The sequence below is a fragment of the Mobula hypostoma genome, chromosome 4 (assembly GCF_963921235.1).
Source record: "Mobula hypostoma chromosome 4, sMobHyp1.1, whole genome shotgun sequence".
Classification (NCBI taxonomy): Eukaryota; Metazoa; Chordata; class Chondrichthyes; order Myliobatiformes; family Myliobatidae; genus Mobula; species Mobula hypostoma.
Genome location: NC_086100.1, coordinates 170,385,598 through 170,412,400, shown reverse-complemented (window position 1 = coordinate 170,412,400; position 26,803 = coordinate 170,385,598). Strand labels below are relative to the sequence as shown.

Sequence of the window (26,803 nt, the reverse complement as noted above, 5' to 3'; positions counted from 1 at the left end):
AGTTCTGCCTCAGGAATAGGTGAATAAGACCTGACACTACATCAAGTTGTAATTACTTTTCTGTCGTCTTTGCAGTGTAAGTCGTCAAATAAGGGGAGGACATATATGTTAACCAGAAATGTTGCTGTACGGAGGCACCTTGGGATCCTAGAACATTGGTCGATAGGATGTTGGAGAAGGTATCTTCATAGATAGGGACATAGTGTATAAGAGTTGGGAGATTGTCACAACTTTACAAACACCGGTTAGGTCATACTTGTGCAGTTCTGGTTGCTGCATTATAGGAAGATTGTGATTGTGCTGGAGAAGGTGAAGATTCACCAGGATGCTTCCTAGATTGGAGAACTTCAGTATGAAGAGAATGAATCTCAGGAGAGTATATGGTGGCATATAGTCACTTTGATAATAAACTTGCGTTCAGACTGATCCTTCATATCAAAGGGGAGAAAACTGAGGGATAACAGACATCTCAAGCTTGTCAGGCTGCAGAAGAGTCTTCTGAGAGATGGCCTTGGAAGTTTATTTGAATTAATAAGCTAAATCTGGGTATTAACTAAAAAGTAAAGTGAGAGATCAGGACAAGGGAAAACAAGGTAAGTAAATTTAATCAGAAAAGTAAGTTTTTAAGTGAAAAACCATTAAGTAAATTTAGCTTTGTTAGTTTATTGTTAACAGCGAGTGAGAAAAGAGCGTATTAGGAGAAGTACTGCAAGTTACTCTGGCAATAGAAAGTAGTATAAATTTACATTTAAGAGAAAATCTGCAGATGCTGGAAATCAAAGCAACACACACAAAATGCTGGAGGAACTCAGCAGGTCAGGCAGCATCTATGGAAAAAAAGTACAGTTGATGTTTCAGGCTGAGACCCTTCAGCAGGACCGTGTTGTGTGTGTTGCCATAAATTTGCATTTTTGAAGCTTTATTGATAAATGAACTGTGATAAATTGAAAGCCCATTCCATTTCTATATTTGCCTTGAAATCTGGATAAAGGATAAATGTCCAATGTGGTGTTCTGGAAAGACAAGAGAAAGCCACAGGTAATATTTCTGTGAGGGAAATGGTGCACGGAAGGGGTAGAAACTGGAATAGTTTTGGGAATGGACTGGAAATCCCCTTTCTGGAGCAATGGGACAATACTAGACCTTTGCAGGCACCAAACATGCATCTTCTCAATCACAAAGCATTGATCTACAAAGGGATGGCGATCAATTCAATGAATGAAAAAAAAACAGTGACAGATGGATTACAACATCAACAAATCTGGACCCAATTAGGAAAGTGTATCTAAAGCACTAACTGGTGAATATATGGAGGCAGCGAGAAACAGAGGTGTGGCGTTGGACAAGGACACCCACTTGCTTGGCATCCCATTTCCCACACCTCGGCATTCGATCCTACCACTAGCTTCAGTGTTTGTCAGCTACAAAGACACAGCAGTTACATGCCCAAACTAGTCTGAGAGCACTTCTTAAAAAGTCATTCACCAAAAGTACTGGACAAAAGGTGGGTGGCAACACCAGCACCTGTAGGTTCCCCTCTGATTCACACGCTAAGTCCTGACTTGGGATTAGTTGGCCATTTTTTCACCATTGCTGCATCTCACTGCACCACTGATGAAACACAATGAGAAATGTTGTAAATTTGGCCAAAAAGAAAAAGGAAGCATAAATATGTTCAGGAAGATGAAATCAAACACACCCTTAAGGAATATAAAGAAAGCAGGGACAAACTCAGACTTTCAGTTCAGCATCCAAGGATTTTGGTTCAAGTTGATCCAGACTCAAGTTGTTCATGGGCCTCTGAAGTTCCCATGAGAGGATCTGAGTTATTGGGAAAAGTTGAGAAGGTTAGGACTTTATTCAATGGATCAAAGGGAAATTAGAAGGATTTTATAGAGGCATACAAAATATTGCAGGGTACAGATAAACTGAAGGCTTGCAGGCTTTTTTCCCCTCAGCATCCTGGTGAATCTGCATCCCCTTGCAGGCGTTTCCCTTTGGAAACCTTAGCTGGAGCTCATAGTTTAGAGTGAAAGGTGAAAAATTTAGGAGGAATCTGCGGGAGATCTTCTTTACTCACAGAGTGGTGCGAGTGTGGAACGAGCTGCCAGTGGGAAATGGTTTGCAAGTTCAATTGCAACATTTAAGAGAAGTTTGGGTAGCGACACAGATGAGAGGCATTTGGAAGGATATTGTCTGGGAGCAGGAACATGGACTAGGTAGAAAATTCAGGCTGGCATGACCTACGCAGGCCTGTTTCTGTGCTGTCGTGCTGTACTGCTCAATGACTATGCCTGGCTTTATGTTAAGGTAGATGCAAAGAAACAATTCCCACAGGATGAGGGGGCAGAGTTAAAATGAAACAAACCATTCCTGCTGCAGTTAGTAAGAAGGTGTTTCTACTTGCAGAGGGACATAGAGATCTGGAATTCTCTTTCATAATGGATACCAGGTCAATTATTAATTTAAACTCCGAGATTGGTGGATTTTTGTTACCTATGGTAACAAAAATATTTAGAAAAAACAGCTGCAGGGAGTTAGGTTATAGAATAGCCATGATCTCATTTGAATGGTGCAATAGCCTCCAGGGGTTAAATAGTTTATTCCTGTTTCCACGTTTCTCTGCTTAACGCACAGAGAGTGGAATACATTCAGTGGCCACCTTATTGGCTACCTCCTGTACCAAAAATAAATGTGGCCACTGAGTGTATGTTTGTGGATTTCTGCTGCTGTGGCTCATCCACTTCAAAGTTCAATCTGTTGTGCGTTTAGAGATGTTCCTCTGCACACCACTGTTGTAATGCATGATTATTTGAGTTACTCTCATCTTTAAGACTTCACCTTTTTCTCCAGTCCTGATGAAGCGCCTCGGCCTGAAACATCGACTGTTTACTCTTTTCCATAGGATGCTGCCTGGCCAGCCGAGTTCCTCCAGAATTTTGTGTGTGTTGTTCGAATTTCCAGCATCTGCAGATTTCCACATGTTTGTGATTCCATGGTCAAAGTCACTTAGATCACATTTTTTTCCCTGTTCTGATATTTGGTCTGAACAACAACTGAACCTTTTGACCATGTGTGCATTCTTTTGTGCATTGAGTTGCTGTCACATGATTGGCTGATTAGATATTTCCATTAACAAGCAGGTGTACAGGTGTACCTAATAAAGTGCCGCTGAGTGTAGATGTGTTGGCGCGTGGCCAAGTGGTTAAGGCGTCGGTCTAGTGACCTGAAAGTCGCTAGTTCGAGCCTCAGCTGAGGCAGCATGTTGTGTCCTCGAGCAAGGCACTTAATCACACATTGCTCTGCGATGACACTGGTGCCAAGCTGTATGGGTCCTAATGCCCTTCCCTTGGACAACATCGGTGGCGTGGAGAGGGGAGACTTGCAGCATGGGCAACTGCCGGTCTTCCATACAACCTCGCCCAGACCTGCACCCTGGAAACCTTCCAAGGTGCAAATCCATGGTCTGACGAGACTAATGGGTGCCTATGATGAGTGTAGATAGCCTCATGCTTAACCTGGAAAAAGTTGCTTTTTAGAATTGGAGTTTTTTGGGAAACACGCAGTTATGTGTTTGCTGTTTCTCTGTTTTGAAGGGACGTCAGTGCAGAGGCTGGAATACCCCACGTTCAGTACCAGCTCCTTCCAGTGCACCGTCTGCACCATTACTTAGCAACGCCTAGGATACATCACATATCCAGAAGTATATCTTCCAGCTCAGTGGTAAGTGCGTTTGCTGATCTACCTTCAGAAAACTAATAGAACACTGGCTTTTATTGCAAAGGGGAAGGGAAATACCAAATGAGAGGAGTGTTAATGCAACTTAAAGAATACTGGAGAACAATGTACAATTTCAGAATCCCTGTTTAAATAAAGATTGGAGAGAAGGTTCATTCAGTTGATTCTTGGGATGAGGGCTTGGCACGTGAAGAAAGGTTCAGCAGATTAGCGCTGTACTCATTGGGGTATCGAAGTGTGAGAAGGTGAAAGTGCAGGACTTGGAAAGGTGGACGTTGAGAGTGTGTTTCCCCTTGTGGGAGTTTCTAGGACTCGGGAGTCTGAGAATAAGGGGCTTTTCATCTCAGGTGGAGATGTTGTCAGGGACCGAGGCCCTGAGTTATAGGGTGAGGTTGGGCAGACTAGGGATTTATTCCATGGAGTGCTTATGGAGGTGCTTAAAATCATGGGGGAGGGGCATGGATAGAGTACTGTAATCACACAGCCATCTTGTCCCCAGGGAAAGAACCAAAACTAAAGTACACATGTGAGGAGAGAGCGGAATGATTTAGAAGGCACCTGAGGGATGTCTTCTTGGAGAGAGCGAGGAGTGTTTGGAATGAGCTGCTGGAGAAATTAGTTGTGGCAGATGCAACATTTAAGAGATACTCGGATAAATATATGAATCGGAGGGATTGGGGGATGAGGGCCAAATGTGGGCAAACAAGACTAGTTTAGGTGGGATCTGGGTCAGCATGGACAAGATGGACTGAAGGGCCTCTTTTCTGCTCCATTGCTCTGACGAGGAGAACAAAGTTCTTCACTCGGGGTTAGGGAGTTGTGGAGGTGAGTCCATTAAATACATTCAAGGCAGAGGTAAAGAGGCATTTAAACTATGAGGGTATGGGGAGAGAGGTGGGAAGGTGGTATTGAGGGGAGGATGGGGAGAGAGGTGGGAAGGTGGAATTGAGGGGAGGATGGGGAGAGAAGTGGGAAGGTGGTATTGAGGGGAGATGAGGAGAGGTGGGAAGGTGGTATTGAGGGGAAGATGGGAAGAGAGGTGGGAAGGTGGTATTGAGGGGAGGATGGGGGAGAGGTGGGAAGGCGGTATTGAGGGGAGGATGGGGAGAGAGGTGGGAAGGTGGAATTGAGGGGAGGATGGGGAGAGAAGTGGGAAGGTGGTATTGAGGGGAGATGAGCAGAGGTGGGAAGGTGGTATTGAAGGGAGGATGGGGAGAGAGGTGGGAAGATGGTATTGAGGGGAGGATGGGGGAGAGGTGGGAAGGTGGTATTGAGGGGAGGATGGGGGAGAGGTAGGAAGGTGGTATTGAAGGGAGGATGGGGAGAGAAGTGGGAAGGTGGTATTGAGGGGAGGATGGGGGAGAGGTGGGAAGGTGGTATTGAGGGGAGGATGGGGGAGAGGTGGGAAGGTGGTATTGAGGGGAGGATGGCGGGAGGTGGGAAGGTGGTATTGAGGGGAGGATGAGCAGAGATGGGAAGGTGGTATTGAGGGGAGGATGGGGGGGAGGTGGGAAGGTGGTATTGAGGGGAGGATGGGGGGAGAGGTGGGAAGGTGGTATTGAGGGGAGGATGGGGAGAGAGGTGGGAAGGTGGTATTGAGGGGAGGATGGGGAGAGGTGGGAAGGTGGTATTGAGGGGAGGATGGGGGAGAGGTGGGAAGGTGGTATTGAGGGAGGTTGGGGAGAGAGGTGGGAAGGTGGTATTGAGGGGAGGATGGGGAGAGAGATGGGAAGGTGGTATTGAGGGGAGGTTGGGGAGAGAGGTGGGAAGGTGGTATTGAGGGGAGGATGGGGAGAGGTGGGAAGGTGGTATTGAGGGGAGGATGGGGAGAGGTGGGAAGGTTGTATTGAGTGGAGGATGGGGAGAGGTGGGAAGGTGGTATTGAGGGGAAGATGGGAGGAGAGGTGAAGGTGGTATTGAGGGGAGGATGGGGAGAGGTGGGAAGGTGGTATTGGGGGAGGATGGGGAGAGAGGTGGGAAGGTGATATTGAGTGGAGGATGGGGAGAGGTGGGAAGGTGGTATTGAGGGGAGGATGGGGAGAGAAGTGGGAAGGTAGTATTGAGGGGAGGATGGGGAGAGGTGGGAAGGTGGTATTGAGGGGAGGATGAGGAGAGAGGTGGGAAGGTGGTATTGAGGGGAGGATGGGGAGAGAGGTGGGAAGGTGGTATTGAGGGGAGGATGGGGGGAGGTGGGAAGGTGCTATTGAGGGGAGGATGGGCGGAGATGGGAAGGTGGTATTGAGGGGAGGATGGGGGAGAGGTGGGAAGGTGGTATTGAGTGGAGGATGGGGAGAGAGGTGGGAAGCTGGTATTGAGGAGAGGATGGGGGAGGTGGGAAGGTGGTATTGAGGGGAGGATGGGGGAGGTGGGAAGGTAGTATTGAGGGGAGGTTGGGGAGAGGTGGGAAGGTGGTATTGAGGGGAGGATAGGGAGAGAGGTAGGAAGGTGCTATTGAGGGGAGGATGTGGTGAGGTGGGAAGGTGCTATTGAGGGGAGGATGGGCGGAGATGGGAAGGTGGTATTGAGGGGAGGATGGGGGAGAGGTGGGAAGGTGGTATTGAGGGGAGGATGTGGAGAGGTGGGAAGATGGTATTGAGGGGAGTATGGGGAGAGGTGTGAAGGTGGTATTGAGGGGAGGATGGGGAGAGGTGGGAAGGTGGTATTGAGGGGAGGATGGGGAGAGGTGGGAAGGTGGTATTGAGGGGAGTATGAGGAGAGAGGTGGGAAGGTGGTATTGAGTGGAGGATGAGGAGAGGTGGGAAGGTGGTATTGAGTGGAGGATGAGGAGAGGTGGGAAGGTTGTATTGAGTGGAGGATGGGGAGAGGTGGGAAGGTGGTATTGAGGGGAGGATGGGGAGAGGTGGGAAGGTGGTATTGAGGGGAAGATGGGAGGAGAGGTGAAGGTGGTATTGAGGGGAGGATGGGGAGAGGTGGGAAGGTGGTATTGAGGGGAGGATGGGGAGAGAAGTGGGAAGGTAGTATTGAGGGGAGGATGGGGAGAGGTGGGAAGGTGGTATTGAGGGGAGGATGAGGAGAGAGGTGGGAAGGTGGTACTGAGGGGAGGATGGGGAGAGAGGTGGAAAGGTGGTATTGAGGGGAGGATGGGGGGAGGTGGGAAGGTGCTATTGGGAGGATGGGCGGAGATGGGAAGGTGGTATTGAGGGGAGGATGGGGGAGAGGTGGGAAGGTGGTATTGAGTGGAGGATGGGGAGAGGTGGGAAGGTGGTATTGAGGGGAGGATGGGGAGACAATTGGGAAGGTAGTATTGAGGGGAGGATGGGGAGAGGTGGGAAGGTGGTATTGAGGGGAGGATGAGGAGAGAGGTGTGAAGGTGGTATTGAGGGGAGGATGGGGAGAGAGGTGGGAAGGTGGTATTGAGGGGAGGATGGGGGGAGGTGGGAAGTTGGTATTGAGTGGATGGAGAGACAGGTGGGAAGGTGGTATTGAGGGGAGGATGAGGAGAGAGGTGGGAAGGTGGTATTGAGGGGAGGATGGGGAGAGGTGGGAAGGTGGTATTGAGGAGAGGATGGGGGGAGGTGGGAAGGTGGTATTGAGGGGAGGATGGGGGAGGTGAGAAGGTAGTATTGAGGGGAGGTTGGGGAGAGGTGGGAAGGTGGTATTGAGGGGAGGATAGGGAGAGAGGTAGGAAGGTGCTATTGAGGGGAGGATGTGGTGAGGTGGGAAGGTGCTATTGAGGGGAGGATGGGGAGAGAGCTGGGAAGGTGGTATTGAGGGGAGGGGGGAGATGTGGGAAGGTGGTATTGAGGGGAGGGGGAGATGTGGGAAGGTGGTATTGAGGGGAAGATGGGGAGAGAGGTGGGAAGGTGGTATTGAGGGGAGGATGGGGAGAGAGCTGGGAAGGTGGTATTGAGGGGAGGGGGGAGATGTGGGAAGGTGGTATTGAGGGGAGGGGGGAGATGTGGGAAGGTGGTATTGAGGGGAGGGGGAGATGTGGGAAGGTGGTATTGAGGGGAAGATGGGGAGAGAGGTGGGAAGGTGGTATTGAGGGGAGGATGGGGAGAGAGCTGGGAAGGTGGTATTGAGGGGAGGGGGGAGATGTGGGAAGGTGGTATTGAGGGGAGGGGGAGATGTGGGAAGGTGGTATTGAGGGGAAGATGGGGAGAGAGGTGGGAGGTGGTATTGAGGGGAGGATGGGGAGAGAGCTGGGAAGGTGGTATTGAGGGGAGGGGGGAGATGTGGTAAGGTGGTATTGAGTGGAGGATGAGGAGAGGTGGGAAGGTTGTATTGAGTGGAGGATGGGGAGAGGTGGGAAGGTGGTATTGAGGGGAGGATGGGGAGAGGTGGGAAGGTGGTATTGAGGGGAAGATGGGAGGAGAGGTGAAGGTGGTATTGAGGGGAGGATGGGGAGAGGTGGGAAGGTGGTATTGAGGGGAGGATGGGGAGAGAAGTGGGAAGGTAGTATTGAGGGGAGGATGGGGAGAGGTGGGAAGGTGGTATTGAGGGGAGGATGAGGAGAGAGGTGGGAAGGTGGTATTGAGGGGAGGATGGGGAGAGAGGTGGAAAGGTGGTATTGAGGGGAGGATGGGGGGAGGTGGGAAGGTGCTATTGAGGGGAGGATGGGCGGAGATGGGAAGGTGGTATTGAGGGGAGGATGGGGGAGAGGTGGGAAGGTGGTATTGAGTGGAGGATGGGGAGAGGTGGGAAGGTGGTATTGAGGGGAGGATGGGGAGACAATTGGGAAGGTAGTATTGAGGGGAGGATGGGGAGAGGTGGGAAGGTGGTATTGAGGGGAGGATGAGGAGAGAGGTGGGAAGGTGGTATTGAGGGGAGGATGGGGAGAGAGGTGGGAAGGTGGTATTGAGGGGAGGATGGGGGAGGTGGGAAGTTGGTATTGAGTGGATGGAGAGACAGGTGGGAAGGTGGTATTGAGGGGAGGATGAGGAGAGAGGTGGGAAGGTGGTATTGAGGGGAGGATGGGGAGAGGTGGGAAGGTGGTATTGAGGAGAGGATGGGGGGAGGTGGGAAGGTGGTATTGAGGGGAGGATGGGGGAGGTGAGAAGGTAGTATTGAGGGGAGGTTGGGGAGAGGTGGGAAGGTGGTATTGAGGGGAGGATCGGGAGAGAGGTAGGAAGGTGCTATTGAGGGGAGGATGTGGTGAGGTGGGAAGGTGCTATTGAGGGGAGGATGGGGAGAGAGCTGGGAAGGTGGTATTGAGGGGAGGGGGGAGATGTGGGAAGGTGGTATTGAGGGGAGGGGGAGATGTGGGAATGTGGTATTGAGGGGAAGATGGGGAGAGAGGTGGGAAGGTGGTATTGAGGGGAGGATGGGGAGAGAGCTGGGAAGGTGGTATTGAGGGGAAGGGGGAGATGTGGGAAGGTGGTATTGAGGGGAGGGGGAGATGTGGGAAGGTGGTATTGAGGGGAAGATGGGGAGAGAGGTGGGAAGGTGGTATTGAGGGGAGGATGGGGAGAGAGCTGGGAAGGTGGTATTGAGGGGAGGGGGGAGATGTGGGAAGGTGGTATTGAGGGGAGGGGGAGATGTGGGAAGGTGGTATTGAGGGGAAGATGGGGAGAGAGGTGGGAAGGTGGTATTGAGGGGAGGATGGGGAGAGAGCTGGGAAGGTGGTATTGAGGGGAGGGGGGAGATGTGGGAAGGTGGTAATGAGGGGAGGGGGAGATGTGGGAAGGTGGTATTGAGGGGAAGATGGGGAGAGAGGTGGGAAGGTGGTATTGAGGGGAGGATGGGGAGAGAGCTGGGAAGGTGGTATTGAGGGGAGGGGGGAGATGTGGTAAGGTGGTATTGAGGGGAGGTTGGGGAGAGGTGGGAAGGTGGTATTGAGGGGAGGTTGGGGAGAGGTGGGAAGCTGGTATTGAGGGGAGGATGGGGAGAGAGGTGGGAAGGTGGTATTGAGGGGAGGATGGGGAGAGAGGTGGGAAGGTGGTATTGAGGGGAGGATGGGGAGAGAGCTGGGAAGGTGCTATTGAGGGGAGGATGGGCGGAGATGGGAAGGTGGTATTGAGGGGAGGATGGGGGAGAGGTGGGAAGGTGGTATTGAGTGGAGGATGGGGAGAGGTGGGAAGGTGGTATTGAGGGGAGGATGGGGAGACAAGTGGGAAGGTAGTATTGAGGGGAGGATGGGGAGAGGTGGGAAGGTGGTATTGAGGGGAGGATGAGGAGAGAGGTGGGAAGGTGGTATTGAGGGGAGGATGGGGAGAGAGGTGGGAAGCTGGTATTGAGGAGAGGATGGGGGAGGTGGGAAGGTGGTATTGAGGGGAGGATGGGGGAGGTGGGAAGGTAGTATTGAGGGGAGGTTGGGGAGAGGTGGGAAGGTGGTATTGAGGGGAGGATAGGGAGAGAGGTAGGAAGGTGCTATTGAGGGGAGGATGTGGTGAGGTGGGAAGGTGCTATTGAGGGGAGGATGGGCGGAGATGGGAAGGTGGTATTGAGGGGAGGATGGGGGAGAGGTGGGAAGGTGGTATTGAGGGGAGGATGTGGAGAGGTGGGAAGATGGTATTGAGGGGAGGATGGGGAGAGGTGGGAAGGTGGTATTGAGGGGAGGATGGGGAGAGGTGGGAAGGTGGTATTGAGGGGAGGATGGGGAGAGGTGGGAAGGTGGTATTGAGGGGAGTATGAGGAGAGAGGTGGGAAGGTGGTATTGAGTGGAGGATGAGGAGAGGTGGGAAGGTGGTATTGAGTGGAGGATGAGGAGAGGTGGGAAGGTTGTATTGAGTGGAGGATGGGGAGAGGTGGGAAGGTGGTATTGAGGGGAGGATGGGGAGAGGTGGGAAGGTGGTATTGAGGGGAAGATGGGAGGAGAGGTGAAGGTGGTATTGAGGGGAGGATGGGGAGAGGTGGGAAGGTGGTATTGAGGGGAGGATGGGGAGAGAAGTGGGAAGGTAGTATTGAGGGGAGGATGGGGAGAGGTGGGAAGGTGGTATTGAGGGGAGGATGAGGAGAGAGGTGGGAAGGTGGTATTGAGGGGAGGATGGGGAGAGAGGTGGGAAAGGTGGTATTGAGGGGAGGATGGGGGGAGGTGGGAAGGTGCTATTGAGGGGAGGATGGGCGGAGATGGGAAGGTGGTATTGAGGGGAGGATGGGGGAGAGGTGGGAAGGTGGTATTGAGTGGAGGATGGGGAGAGGTGGGAAGGTGGTATTGAGGGGAGGATGGGGAGACAATTGGGAAGGTAGTATTGAGGGGAGGATGAGGAGAGAGGTGGGAAGGTGGTATTGAGGGGAGGATGGGGAGAGAGGTGGAAAGGTGGTATTGAGGGGAGGATGGGGAGAGGTGGGAAGGTGCTATTGAGGGGAGGATGGGCGGAGATGGGAAGGTGGTATTGAGGGGAGGATGGGGGAGAGGTGGGAAGGTGGTATTGAGTGGAGGATGGGGAGAGGTGGGAAGGTGGTATTGAGGGGAGGATGGGGAGACAATTGGGAAGGTAGTATTGAGGGGAGGATGGGGAGAGGTGGGAAGGTGGTATTGAGTGGAGGATGGGGAGAGGTGGGAAGGTGGTATTGAGGGGAGGATGGGGAGACAATTGGGAAGGTAGTATTGAGGGGAGGATGGCGAGAGGTGGGAAGGTGGTATTGAGGGGAGGATGAGGAGAGAGGTGTGAAGGTGGTATTGAGGGGAGGATGGGGAGAGAGGTGGGAAGGTGGTATTGAGGGGAGGATGGGGGGAGGTGGGAAGTTGGTATTGAGTGGATGGAGAGACAGGTGGGAAGGTGGTATTGAGGGGAGGATGAGGAGAGAGGTGGGAAGGTGGTATTGAGGGGAGGATGGGGAGAGGTGGGAAGGTGGTATTGAGGAGAGGATGGGGGGAGGTGGGAAGGTGGTATTGAGGGGAGGATGGGGGAGGTGAGAAGGTAGTATTGAGGGGAGGTTGGGGAGAGGTGGGAAGGTGGTATTGAGTGGAGGATAGGGAGAGAGGTAGGAAGGTGCTATTGAGGGGAGGATGTGGTGAGGTGGGAAGGTGCTATTGAGGGGAGGATGGGGAGAGAGCTGGGAAGGTGGTATTGAGGGGAGGGGGGAGATGTGGGAAGGTGGTATTGAGGGGAGGGGGAGATGTGGGAAGGTGGTATTGAGGGGAAGATGGGGAGAGAGGTGGGAAGGTGGTATTGAGGGGAGGATGGGGAGAGAGCTGGGAAGGTAGTATTGAGGGGAGGGGGGAGATGTGGGAAGGTGGTATTGAGGGGAGGGGGAGATGTGGGAAGGTGGTATTGAGGGGAAGATGGGGAGAGAGGTGGGAAGGTGGTATTGAGGGGAGGATGGGGAGAGAGCTGGGAAGGTGGTATTGAGGGGAGGGGGGAGATGTGGGAAGGTGGTATTGAGGGGAGGGGGAGATGTGGGAAGGTGGTATTGAGGGGAAGATGGGGAGAGAGGTGGGAAGGTGGTATTGAGGGGAGGATGGGGAGAGAGCTGGGAAGGTGGTATTGAGGGGAGGGGGGAGATGTGGTAAGGTGGTATTGAGGGGAGGTTGGGGAGAGGTGGGAAGGTGGTATTGAGGGGAGGTTGGGGAGAGGTGGGAAGGTGGTATTGAGGGGAGGATGGGGAGAGAGGTGGGAAGGTGGTATTGAGGGGAGGATGGGGAGAGAGGTGGGAAGGTGGTATTGAGGGGAGGATGGGGAGAGAGCTGGGAAGGTGGTATTGAGGGGAGGATGGGGGAGAGGTGGGAAGGTGGTATTGAGGGGAGGATGAGGAGAGAGCTGGTAAGGTGGTATTGAGGGGAGGGGGGAGATGTGGTAAGGTGGTATTGAGGGGAGGATGGGGGGAGGTGGGAAGGTGGTATTGAGGGGAGGGGGGAGATGTGGGAAGGTGGTATTGAGGGGAGGATGGGTTCACCCTTGTGCCTGATGGGTGCAGCAGATTTCAGGGACAGTCTGGCCTTGTTCCTGCTCCTGATTTATTTTTATGTTCTATGATCGTCACCTCATCATTATGGCACCAAGTAATAGTAACGTGAAATGCTTCCATAAGCACACTCAATCTATTCACATCATTTGTTTCGAGGTTCAGCGTGGCACAGGCCTTTCCAGCCCAATGAGCTGCGTTGCCCAGCAACACACCTATTTAACCCTAACCTAATCACGGGACAACTTACAATGACCAATTAACCTACCAACTGGTCCGTCTTTGGAGTGTGGGAGGAACCGATCTGCTCATGAGGAGGAGATACAAACTTCTTACAGACAGTGATGGAATTGAACTCTGAACCCCACTACCCCAGCACCCCGAGGTGTAATACCATCGTGCCAACCTTGATGCTAGCGTGGTGCCCTGAGGCAGGTTCCCTCAGACTCTCTGGTTGCTGCACCTTTCCTGACGGACATACTGGTAAGGCCAGTTCGTAACTGAGCCACACTGACCGTGAGCTGAAGGGTTTAATTTTTACTCTGGGCTGAGTCAGCAGAACGTCAGTTGAGGTGGAAGTCCCGGCCCTCAGATGCCCCCAGTTGGAAACATTGGCCTACTTTACAACTGGTAGGTGTGTTTACAGACATTTTTAATCTCTCCCTCTCCCAGTGTAGAGTGCCCTCCTGTTTCAAAACGTCCATCATTGTTCCGGTACCTAAAAAGACCAAGGTAACAGGCCTGAACGACTGGCGTCCTGTCACACTCACCTCTATAATAAGCAACTGCTTTGAGAGGCTTGTCAAGGACAACATCTGCAGCATGTTACCACCCACACTGGACCCCCTACAATTTGCCTACCGACACAACCAATCGACAGATGATGCAATAGCCACAGCTCTACATACCGTCCTTACACATCTAGAGAAGAGGGATGCTCTGTGAGAATACTGTTCTTGGACTACAGTTCAGCATTCAACACCATAATTCTCTCCAGGCTCAACAAGAAACTCAGAAACCTCGGCCTTCACCCTGCCTTGTGCAGCTGGATCCTGGACTTCTTGTCAGATCACCAGCAGGTGGTAAGAGTGGGCTCCCTCACCTCTGCCCCTCTGACCCTCAACACAGGTGCCCCTCAGGGTTGTGTCCTAAGCCCCCTCCCTTACTCTCTGTATACCCATGAATGTGTCTTCACCCACAGCTCCAATCTGCTAATTAAATTTGCTGACAACACTACACTGATTGGCCTAATCTCAAACAATAATGAGGCAGCCTACAGGAAAGGAGTCATCTCTCTGACACAGTGGTGTCAAGAAAACAACCTCTCCCTCAATGTCGCAAAAACAAAGGAGCTGGTTGTGGATTACAGGAGGAATGGAGACAGGCTAGCCCCTATAGACATCAATGGATCTGGTGTTGAGAGGGTGAACAGCCTTAAGTTCCTCAGTGTAAACATCATCAAGGATCTCACGTGGTCTGTACATACCGGCTGTGTGGTGAAAAAGGCACAACAGTGCCTCTTTCACCTCAGGAGATTGAAGAAGTTTCGTATGGGTCCACAAGTCCTTTCTATAGGGGCACAATTGAGAGCATCCTGACTGGCTGCATCACTGCCTGTTACGGGAACTGTACTTCTCTCAATCGCAGGACTCTGCAGAGAGTGGTGCGGACAGCCCAGCACACCTGTAGTTGTGAACTTCCCACTATTCAGGCCATTTACAAAGACTGGTGTGAGAAAAGGGCCCGTAAGATCATTGGGGACCCGAGTCACTCCAACCATAAACTGTTCCAGCTGCTACCATGCAGGAAACGATACCGCAGCATAGAAGCCAGGACCAACATGTTCCAGGACAGCTTCTTCCACCAGGCAATCAGACTGCTTAATTCATGCTGACGCAACTGTATTTCTGTTATACTGTATTGACTATCCTGTTGTACGTACTATTTATTATTAATTACTATAAATTGTGCATTACGCATTTAGACGGAGATGTAACATTAAGATTTTTCTCCTCATGTATGTGAAGGATGTAAATAATAAAGCCAATTTAATTCAATTCCACCTACAAGAGTCATAGAACACTACAGCACAGGAGCAGGCCCTTCAGCCCATCTAGTCCCTGCTAAACGGTTATTCTGCCTAATGCCATGGAGCCGAACCTGGACCATACCACTCCATCCATGTGCCTATCCAAGCTTGCAATCGAACCCGCATCCACCACTTTCATTGGCAGCTCGTTCCACACTCTCACCACCCTCTGTGTGAATTAGTTTCCCCTCACGTTCCCCTTAAACATTTCACCTTTCACTCTTAACCCCTGACCTCTAGCTCTCGTCTCCCCAAACCTTAGTGGAAAACATCTGCTTGCATTTACCCTATCTACACCTCTCATAATTTTGTACACCTCTGTCAAATCTCCAGTCAATCTTCGAAAGCCCTGGAGAGTTATCCATACTAATCTGCATCAAGACAGAAAACACCTCCTCTTCTGTAATCCAGATATGGTCCATGATCTCAATAATATTTTGCTTCAGTCCTGTAGATTCTGTGTCTATCTCCTCAGTAAGTTCAGATGAAAAAAAATCCATACAAGATCTCTTACGTTTCTTTTGGTTCCACGCATAGATGACCACTCTGCTCTTCCAGAGGACCAATTTTGTCCCTTGCTATCCTTTTGCTCTTAATGTATCTGTAGAATCCTTTGGGATTCTCCTTCACCTTGCCTGCCAGAGCAATCTCGTGCCTTCTTTTAGACCCACTGATATCCCACTGGAGTGTTCTCTTGCATTTCCTGTACTCCTCAAGCACTTAGTGAGGCGAGGCGAAAGTGAGTATGTGAACATGGTGGATGTGAGGAAGTGTTTGCGCTAGTATGCATGTGTAAGTGTTTGTGAGCGGGTTTGAGCTCCACTGTAATATGTAGCCTCTCCCTGTGCTGTGGTAGAAAGCTTCCACAGGTTCACTGCTTTGACTTATTGTAATAAAAAAATGTTTTCCAGATTATTCCCGAGGTGAGGAATTATTCTTATCCACATCTTCACCTGCTTACGCTCCAAGGATTGAATGCAGGACAACAGATTCCAGCTGTCAGAGAAAGTTATGAGGTGTGTTACTTGTATCATAAATCCTGAACATGAGGCCTATTTATAGCGCTTGAACAGCCTGCATGATTGGCGGTCTTGAGATAGCGAATGGTTGACGTGGGTGTAAAGGCCAACTTCAAACTTCTCTGCTCAGTGTGCTAGCATGCACAATGAGTCACCAAGCAATGTTGAGAAAAGGCTGCTTCACCCTGACGTGTGGCAAATGTTTGATAACAGCAGCTGGTGCTTCACCCTGACGGGCGGCAAATGTTAGTAGTAATGGAAGTAGGCCACGTCAAGGAGTCACACGGCAAGGAATAGGACTTCCAGCCCAACTTGACATGTCTACCATCTAATCTAGTCCCATTGGCCCATATCCCTCTAAACCTCTCCTATCCATGCACATACCTGTCCAAATGTCTTTTAAATGCCAGCTTCACCACAGGCACTAGCCTCCCCAGCATCGAGGAGGCAGCACCCATCATTAACGACCCCCATCACCCAGGATATACCCCCTTCTCATTGTTACTATCGAGGAGGTGGTTCAGGATCCTGAAGAAACACACTCAACGTTTTAGAAACAGGTTTTTCCCCTCTGCCATCAGATTTCTGAATGGACATGAACACCACCTCACTATATTTTTTTTGTTTGCCTATATACTTAATTTTTTATATATATTTATTGTAATTTATAGCTTTTCATTATTATTATAATGTATTGACCTGGCTGGTGGCGTAGTGGCATCAGCGTTGGACTTCGGGCCGAAAGGTCCCGAGTTCGAATCCGGCTGGCTCCCCTGCACGCTTTCCATCCGTGCTGGGTTACGAGCTGGTGATCTCTTTGGAAACTCACCCGGCAGAAGGCAATGGCAAACCACTGCTGTAATTTGCCTTGTACGCGATTCCCCACTGCGTCAGAGAGGAGTGGAGGGAAATCGTCCGCTAACCGGAGAAACTCTGGGTGCGACGTACCTTTACTTTCCTATAATGTATTGCAATGTACTGTTGCTGCAGAAAAAACAAATTTCATGACACGCGCCAGTGATATTAAACCTGATTCTTATTCTAATAAATGTTATTCTACCTGCCTTAACAACTTCCCTTGGCAGCTCATTCCGTATGCACGCCAGCCCCTCCATGAAGAAGTTATCCCTCAGGTCTCTTTTAAATCGCTCCCCTCTCACCTTAAACTTATGCCCTCCAGTTTTTGATTCCCTTTCCCTGGGGGGAAAAAAGACTGAGTATATTCACCTATGCCCCTCATGGTCTGGTACACCTCTATAAGGGCACCTTTCTGTCTTCTACACTCAAGCAATAAGGTCCCAGTCTGGCCAATTATTCAAGCCTCCGAAACCTTGTAAATGCTCTCCTCAGTTGATTTAAGACCATAAGACCATAAAACATAGGAGCAGAATTGGGCCATTTGGCCCATTGAGTCTGCTCCACCATTCAATCATGGCTGATCCTTTTTTCCCTTCCTCAGCCCCACTGTCCAGCCTTCTCCCTGTAACCTTTGATGGCCGTGTCCAATCAAGAATCTATCAAGCTGTGCCTTAAATACACCCACTGACCTGGCCTCCACAGCTGCCTGTGGTAATAAATTCCACAAGTTCACCACCCTCTGGATAAAGAAATTTCTCCACTTCCCTGTTTTGAAAGGATGCCCCTTTATCCTGAGGCTGTGCCCTCTTGTCCTAGACTCCCCCACCATGGGAAACATCTTCTCCACATCTACCCTGTCTAGACCTTTCAGCATTTGAAAGGTTTCAATGAGATCTCCCCTCATCCTTCTAAATTGCGATGAGTACCGACCCAGAGCCATCAAACGTTCCTTGTATGATAACCCTTTCATTCCTGGAATCATCCCTGTGAACCTCCTCTGAACCCTCTCCGATGCCAGCACATCTTTTCATAGATAAGGAGCCCAAAACTGTTCACAATACTCAAGGTGAGGCCTCAGCAGTGCCTTATAAAGCCTCAGCATCACATTCCTTAAATGGGTATGTCTCCAGTGGAGTTAAAGCCTAGAGACTTTCTCCCTGAGCTGTATAATGTGCTTGTGAGGCCACACCTTGAGTACGGTGTACAAGTTTTGGTCTCCATATTGTGTGAGGGATGTGAAGGCACTGGAGAGAGTCCAGAGAAGGGTGACGAGACTCATTCCAGGTCTGCAGGGTATGAACTATGAAGAAAGATTGAAAGAATTAAATCTTTTTAGCCTAAGTAGATGTAGAATGAGAGGAGATATGATAGAAATGTTTAAAATTATTAAGGGTATAAGTAAGATGGATGCAAGCTGATACTTCAAAATGAATCCATCAATGAGGACACGGGGCCATAGGTGGAGACTGGTTAAAGGGAGATTTCAGACTAACATTTGGAAGCATTTCTTTACACAGCGAGTTGAGAACACATGGAAAAAAAATGCCCAGTTGTGTAGCTGAGAGTAGTACCTTAGAGACTTTCAAATCTAAACTCGATAGATATTTCAGCACACTATGTGAATAGGAATTTGGCAAGCTTTGTTGGGCCGAACAGCCTGTTCTTGTCAAAACTTTTCTAATGTTCTAATGTCTCACTTTAAGTTACATGTTCCAGAACATTCTAAGGGTGAAAGAAAAAAGAAACTTTTAACTGGAAAATAAAATGAATAACAAGCTGAACATCTGAGCTGAGACTGGTGCAGACTCCTGGGGGCTACGGAGGAACACCTGGCAGAATTTTCACTTGTCATAGTCTCATAAAGACAAACAGCGAGAAATGAGGGCTTCAACCCACCTCATCCTCAACCATCACTACCTGTGTAGACATTGCGTGTGTGTGTGAGTGAGTGATGGGGCTTGTTTTTCTGTTGTTGTTGCTTGTTGTGTTCTGTGTCGTTCTGCCGAGCGTTGGGGTATGCTACGTTTATGCCGGTATGTATGGCGGCCCCATCACATTGGTTAGATTGTATTGGATGTTAACACAAACTACACATTTCATGTTTTGCTGTACATGTGATAAACAAATTAATCTGAATCTACATTAATTCTATTCTTTTAGTTCTCCCCACGTTCTCATCAACTGTCCCTCGGATTTGACACAGTAGGGGCGATTTACAGGGCCAATTAAGATACAGGAGCAGAATGAGGGCCACTTGGCCCGTTGAGTCTGCTTCGCAACCTACCAGCTTCCACACCTCTGGGTTGTGGGGGGGATACTAGAACATGCAAAGGAAACTTGTGTAGTCGCACTCCACAAAGTCAACATTTACATACAGGTTTGAATGCAGGTCTCAGTTGCTAGCAGTCGTAGGTTCTACTAGCTACACCCTATTGCAGAGAAGGGGAAGGGCATGTTGTCTGTGCCCTATCTGTCTCCAGACCTACCTGATGGCAGATTGGTATGATGCGGAACCCCCAGTGACAGGTCACATAGTGTAAATCCTCCATTTAATGGCATGCTGCATTGATAAGCAAAGTCGTTCTTTGCCCCTCCGCAGTCCACCAATCGCCCTGTCTCACCAGTCCCTCTCTCCTCATTAAACTGGCTTTTTTCCCTATCCACTCTTATGGGGCTTAGCACGAAATAGTGGCAATTCCTTCCCCTCACAGACGCTGCTCGACACACTGAGTTTCTCCAGCCGATTTGCTCACGTCGCCTTGTTCACTATTGCTTGCGCCTTTCAGGAGCTGTTGCAGCTCGAGGACAGGCTCGGGACTGCGAGCCGGGCGAGCATGCAGAATACGATTGAGAGATGCACCTTGCCACACAAATACAGGAAGGTGAGAATCGGGTGACTGCTCGCAACGCTGCCAATCACAGAAGATGGTGAAGGTGGGTGGGTTGCTTGGGACAACTGGCTGAGTTTGAAAGGAATGAGATGTCAGGAGAATGGGATTGCATAATATGAAAAGGGTTTGAGATGTCAGGCTAATTTCTGACGTGCTTTGTGCACCTTTTAAAATGTATGATAAATGCTCAGTGCACCTCTAGTAATCCAACAAGACCTTTTTGTTAAAACTTTTTTTTTGAAAGTTCTCTACTACAATGCTTTATTTTAACTTTAAGACTCCTAAGGTGTGGACAAAACAGAAAATGCTGGAAACAATTGAAGTCGAGTACATGGTATTCAGAAGTCCCTGTATGCACAGGTGCAATGAAACATTTGCTGATGACAGCATCGCAGGCACAAAGTATTGGAGACACTACATTAACAAGAGAAAAACATAAATTGAATATAAATTAAACGAAATTATTCAAGGAATAAGACAATTAGAACAAAAAGGAAATGAAATCCTGGAGGAACTCAGAGGGTCAGCAGCATCTACGGAGGGATAGAAACAGTTGACATTTCAGGTTGAGACCCTTCAAAAGGACTGGAAAGAAAGAGGGAAGGTAGCCAGTATAAAAAGTTGGAGGGAGGGGGAAAGGGTGAGCAGAAGTAGGATTGGTGGAGCCAGGTGAGGCTGGGTGATGGGTCAGGGAGGGAGAGAGTGGGGAGTGGGCAGGTGTTAGCTGTAAGTGACAAAGGGCTGAAGAATTTGAAATCTGAAAGGAGAGCTCAGTTGATCATGGAAGGAAGGGGAGGAGGGGAGGAGGTGAAGAGGGAACCATCCCTGTCCATGGCCTCCTCTACTGCCAGGTTGAGGTGAGATGTAAATTAGAGAACACACCTCATATTCCACCTCAGTAGTCTCCAATCTGACAGCTTGAACATTGATTTCTCCAACTTTCGGAAAACACTTCTCTCTGTTCCTCTTTACATTCCCCTGCAGACAGAAACAGGTGAGTTGATTATGGGGAGCAAGGACATGGCAGACCAATTGAATAGTTACTTTGGTTCTGTCTTCACTAAGGAGGACATAAATAATCTTCCAGAAATAGTAGGGGACAGAGGGTCCAGTGAGATGGAGGAACTGAGCGAAATACATGTTAGTAGGGAAGTGGTGTTAGGTAAATTGAAGGGATTGAAGGCAGTTAAATCCCCAGGGCCAGATGGTCTGCATCCGAGAGTGCTTAAAGAAGTAGCCCAAGAAATAGTGGATGCATTAGTGATAATTTTTCAAAACTCGTTAGATTCTGGACTAGTTCCTGAAGATTGGAGGGTGGCTAATGTAACCCCACTTTTTAAAAAAGGAGGGAGAGAGAAACCGGGGAATTATAGACCGGTTAGCCTAACGTCGGTGGTGGGGAAACTGCTGGAGTCAGTTATCAAGGATGTGATAACAGCACATTTGGAAAGCGGTGAAGTGATCGGACAAAGTCAGCATGGATTTGTGAAAGGAAAATCATGTCTGACGAATCTCATAGAATTTTTTGAGGATGTAACTAGTAGAGTGGATAGGGGAGAACCAGTGGATGTGGTATATTTGGATTTTCAAAAGGCTTTTGACAAGGTCCCACACAGGAGATTAGTGTGCAAACTTAAAGCACACGGTATTGGGGGTAAGGTATTGGTGTGGGTGGAGAATTGGTTAGCAGACAGGAAGCAAAGAGTGGGAATAAACGGGACCTTTTCAGAATGGCAGGCGGTGACTAGTGGGGTACCGCAAGGCTCAGTGCTGGGACCCCAGTTGTTTACAATATATATTAATGACTTGGATGAGGGAATTAAATGCAGCATCTCCAAGTTTGTGGATGACACGAAGCTGGGTGGCAGTGTTAGCAGTGAGGAGGATGCTGAGAGGATGCAGGGTGACTTGGATAGGTTGGGTGAGTGGGCAAATTCATGGCAGATGCAATTTAATGTGGATAAATGTGAAGTTATCCACTTTGGTGGCAAAAATAGGAAAACAGATTATTATCTGAATGGTGGCCGATTAGGAAAAGGGGAGGTGCAACGAGACCTGGGTGTCATTATACACCAGTCATTGAAAGTGGGCATGCAGGTACAGCAGGCGGTGAAAAAGGCGAATGGTATGCTGGCATTTATAGCGAGAGGATTCGAGTACAGGAGCAGGGAGGTACTACTGCAGTTGTACAAGGCCTTGGTGAGACCACACCTGGAGTATTGTGTGCAGTTTTGGTCCCCTAATCTGAGGAAAGACATCTTTGCCATAGAGGGAGTACAAAGAAGGTTCACCAGATTGATTCCTGGGATGGCGGGACTTTCATATGAAGAAAGACTGGATGAATTGGGCTTGTACTCGTTGGAATTTAGAAGACTGAGGGGGGATCTGATTGAAACGTATAAGATCCTAAAGGGATTGGACAGGCTAGATGCAGGAAGATTGTTCCCGATGTTGGGGAAGTCCAGAGCGAGGGGTCACAGTTTGAGGATAGAGGGGAAGCCTTTTAGGACTGAGATTAGGAAAAACTTCTTCACACAGAGAATGGTGAATCTGTGGAATTCTCTGCCACAGGAAACAGTTGAGGCCAGTTCATTGGCTATATTTAAGAGGGAGTTAGATATGGCCCTTGTGGCTACGGGGGTCAGGGGGTATGGAGGGAAGGCTGGTACAGGATTCTGAGTTGGATGATCAGCCATGATCATAATAAATGGCAGTGCAGGCTCGAAGGGCCGAATGGCCTACTCCTGCACCTATTTTCTATGTTTCTATGTTTCTAATCCCAGTAGCCCCTTCGCCTTTTCTCTTCCCCTGCTTCACTTGCTGGATCTGCCCTCCTGGTTTCTCTCCTTTCCCCCTTCCCTCCAGTGCATGAACCACTGTTCTCTTCTATCAGATTCCATCTTCTTGTCCCTTCTACCCATCTCCCATACTCTTACATCTTTCCTATTCTCCCCCTCCAATAACTGCCCATCACTCTGCTTTTGCCACCATCCGCCTGTCACCCTCCATCTCTTGCTCTGCCCCTTCCCCCACTTTTTATACCAGCCATCTCCATTTTTTCTTTCCAGGCCTGAAGAGAGTCTTGGCCCGAAACGTTAATTGTCCATTTCCATCTGTAGATGCTGCCCTTCTGTCTGAGTTCGTCTGGCACTTGGTATTGCTTCAGATTTTCAGTCTGTTTTGTATTTCTATTGCAGTTCTAAGTGGTCATAGTGTTGCTACGAGTTATTGATTAGTGTTGCTGAATGGTTGAAAGGAAGTAGCTATTCTTGAACCTTCAGGCATCTGTGTTCTTGCCCTCTGATAGCTGAGACGATGGCATGTCCCAGATGGTGAGGATCTTTGATAGATTTTGCCTTCTTGAAGAACGCATAATGTAGATCCGTATGATGCTGGGGAGGAATGTGCCTGTGATGTGTTGAATGGTGTTCACTACTCTCTGCAGCTTTTTATATTCCTGCAAACTGGAATTGCTGTACCAGATCGTGATACAACCAGCTAGGATACTCTCAACAATATATCTGCAAAAGGTTGATTAGGAGCAGTAGCTCACCTTCAGCCGAGATGCTTTAAAGCCTTGCAGATTCATCAATAAAATGAACAATTTCAAATAATTTTGCATTTCACATTCTGAACATTCGCTTCATTTTGTACTGGCACTTTCAGATTTTATTCCTCTTCTCTTCACTATATCTCTATCAGATTACCCAATAACACCTTTATCACATTCTTTCAATTGGTTCTATCATCACTGGTTGATTTTTCAACTTTCCTGCCTTCCACTTTGTCACGGACTTTCCCTCTTGCTCTCTCCACGATGTTAAGATCTGTTTTATCTACTTTTTCCAGCTCTATCTGAGGATTAGCTTTGCTTTTCCCTTTGCAGATGCTTCCTGACATTCACAAGCAGTCAGTGTCACTCATTGGTTGGGTCAATATTTTGTCTCTGAGTTGTGCGGCCCGCATCAGCTCAAGTTTCGGAGAGGTTCTATTTGCACCATTACTGAGGCTTTATAAGGAATTGGTTAGACCACACTTGGGGTATTGCGAGCAGCTTTGGGCCCTTTATATATGAAAAGATGTGCTGACATTTGGAAAGGGTTCAGAGGAGAATGATTCCAGGAATGAAAGGGTTAACACATGAGTTTTTGATGGCTCTGAACATGTACTCAGTCAAGTTTAGAAGTACAGGGAGGGGGTGGGAATCTGATTGAAACCTATTGAATATTGAAAGGCCTGGACAGTGTACGTGGACATGGACAGGATGTTTCCTATAGTGGGGGAGACTAGGAACAGAGGACACAACCTCAGAATATAAGGGATATCCCTTTAGAACAAATGAGAATTTTTTTTTTAGCCAAAGTGGGTTAAATCTATGGAGTTCATGGCTGTGGAGGCCAAGTCTTTGGGTATATTTAAAGCAGAGGGTGATAGGTTCTTGATTGCTAAGGGTGTCAAAGGTTACAGGGAGAAGAATGGGGTTGAGAGGGAGAATAGATCAGCCATGATGGAATGGTGGGGCAGACTTGATGGGCTGAATGGCCTAATTCTGCTCCCATGTCTTATGGTGTCTGACATTAATACATTTACTTATTATTTGTAGAGAATACAACAGGATATCAAAGAAGGTAAAAAGGAAGAAGAGGAAATGGACTTCGATGAGAAATGCACGATTTGCCTCTGTATGTTGGAGGAGGGAGAAGATGTTAGGTATGTTAGAAAGAAAGTGCTCCACTGGGCTGACTGTAATCTTCTTCTGCCCCATGGGATCCAGCGGGTCTTGGTTCCATCACAGTTCTGAGGTAACAAATATGAAGTCCATTGATGGGACAGGTGGAACTGGGCAGTATGTGGGTGTATTGATTAGATTCTTGCATACTCCTGCTGTCGATGCATGGCCTCCATATGATTCCATTGAAGAACGTGAAGCCCTTGTTGCCTCCATAGATATTTCTGCATCAGTATAGATTTTAGATTTAGATTGATTTATCACATCTGCATCGAAATACAGTGCAATGTCTCATTTGTATTAACATTTAATGCACCCAAGGTTGCAACCGGCAAGTGTGCCCACACATTCCAGCGCTGACATAGCATTCTCGCAATACTCAGCAGAACAACGCAGAACACAACGAAACAGAAAATACCAAACAACAACAGTGAAACAAGCCCCATTCGTCCCTCCGTCCCTCCCTCCCTCCAACAGACACAGTCCTCTAACTCCAGGACAGGCCATCTTCCTCGGCTTCCACCCTCCGGTGGACTTGTGGATTCGCAGACAAATGAGTCCCAGCTCCCCCAGCAGACTCGCAGACCCAGGCGTGAATTTTTACAAGCTGGTGAGGATGTTACACTTCTTCGAGAAGATTCTGAGAATGTTCTTGTAATATTTTCTCTGTCCTCCTGGAAGTTCCTTCCCTGACACTTCTCAGAGGCTTTTTCCCAGGGCTGAAATGGCTAGCACAAGAGGGCACAGTTTTAAGGTGCTTGGAAGCAGGTACAGAGGAGAAGTCAGGGGTAAGTTTTTTACACAGAGAGTGGTGAGTGTGTGGAATGGGCTGCTGGCGGCAGTGGTGGAGGCGGATACGATAGGGTCTTTTAAGAGTCTCCTGGACAGGTACCTGGAGCTCAGAAAAATAGAGGGCTGTGGGTAACCCTAGGTAATTTCTAAGGTAAGGACATGTTCAGCACAGCTTTGTGGGCCGAAGGGCCTGTATTGTGCTGTAGGTTTGCTATGTTTCTCTGACACAGCTTGGAGTAAAGTTGGATTCCGGTATTGGAGATGTAGAAGGTGCAGACTAGCTGCAGGAACTGGTTAAACCCGAACAGAGCTCCATTGGCCCTGATGGGTGACATTCGGTCATCTACCTACCCAGTGAATCCAGAGGATTTTGCAGAGGATGAGTTGCACGTGAGCAAAATTAATCTGCCTACTGTAGCTCAGTGGCTGAAGTGGGTGTGATCTTGGTTCAGGAATGGAGACAGAGGTTGACCAGCCAGCTGCACCACAATACCACTCATCATTTCTCTGATGGTTTGAAGTACCATCAATAACTTGTCCCATATACAGGAGGTCAGGAATCACTGCTGCTCAGTCTAATGAGCCTTATGCTGGGGTGTTGAACACTGCATCAGGAGGGTGTGCTGGCACATTGGAGGCTGCCAGGAATTCTACTGTATGGTTTGTTATTGATACCTGCTTTTATGGTGGGGGTCTCTGGAGAAAGGTGAAGAAGTCCATGTTGACCAGTGTCTCACATTCGGTCTAGATTGTTGGAGTGAGTGTTACGTGATAGGGCAAGGATCTTCATTGGAAGGCCCATCCAAAAGCATAACACACCAGGTCCCTGCACCAAACCTTAACTGCTCCTCCTTTCTACACCTCAGTGGAGGGATTGTCGATGGCTCATGAATCAGCCTTGAATTTGCACACAAGTAGGACTTATCAGCCTAATGTAGATCAATGGTTGAAGTCGGTCTGATTTTGGTTCTGGAGTAGGGGGCAAAGGCTGAACCATCAGCTGGACCACAGTAAATAATCTGGGAATACTGATAACTATGGACTGGAAATGAAGACATGGAATTTAGCCTAAGTACCCCCAAATAAGTTGCTCCGTTCAGCAGGTAGAAGTGACAATTGGAGCATAAAGTTCACAGAATAAAATTGGTAACACACAAAATGCTGGAAGAACTCAACAGGTCAGGCAGCCTCTATGGAGGGGAATAAACAGTCGACATTCCGGACTGAGATCCTTCATCAGGATTTCCATCATCCTAATAATCAAAGGGTCTTGGCCCAAAATGTCGACTGTTTATTCCCCTCCGCAGATGCTGCCTGACCTGCTGAGTTCCTCCAGCACGCTGTGTGTGTTGCTCTGGGTCTCCAGCATGGACAGAATCTCGTGGGTTTATAATGTTTTGGCATATGAGGTGCAAGCGACGGGCGGCGCAGTGCTATTGATCGTTTTGTGTCTTTGTTCAGGCGCCTCCCTTGCATGCACCTGTTCCACCAAGTCTGCGTAGACCAATGGCTGACCACCAGCAAGAAGTGTCCAATGTGCCGAGTGGATATCCAAGCACAGCTCTTTCCAGACAGCTGATTGGACGAGCAAATGGGACGCAATTCCACAAGAAAGGAAATCATGTTCTTCCCGAAATATGTCGGGTGGAGCTCAGCCTTGTTACCAAGCTTTGCCTTTTAAATGATGTATTTTGGAAATGATGTAACCTAAATCAAGCTGCAGCAACCCATATTAATGGGGTTTTTAGTCACTTTGCAATAGAGAATAGAAATATAGACCACTGAATCTTAGGAGCTGGTACTCCCAGAGGACAGTGGAATTTATCTTTCGTATTAGAACCTTTATTATAATTATTATTGGACAGAAGTGTTTGTAGAT

General features: G+C 48.9%; 1 protein-coding gene across 1 annotated transcript in view; it reads left to right on the top strand.

The window, feature by feature from the left end:
* Positions 1 to 26,503, top strand: part of ark2ca (arkadia (RNF111) C-terminal like ring finger ubiquitin ligase 2Ca) — a 39,057-nt gene extending 12,554 nt beyond the window's left edge. Inside the window, 5 exon segments of the mRNA XM_063047332.1 lie at positions 3,597 to 3,723; positions 15,547 to 15,651; positions 19,299 to 19,394; positions 24,007 to 24,113; positions 26,386 to 26,503. Coding sequence (XP_062903402.1) covers positions 3,597 to 3,723; positions 15,547 to 15,651; positions 19,299 to 19,394; positions 24,007 to 24,113; positions 26,386 to 26,503 — 553 coding nt within the window.
* Positions 26,504 to 26,803: the final 300 nt, after the last annotated feature.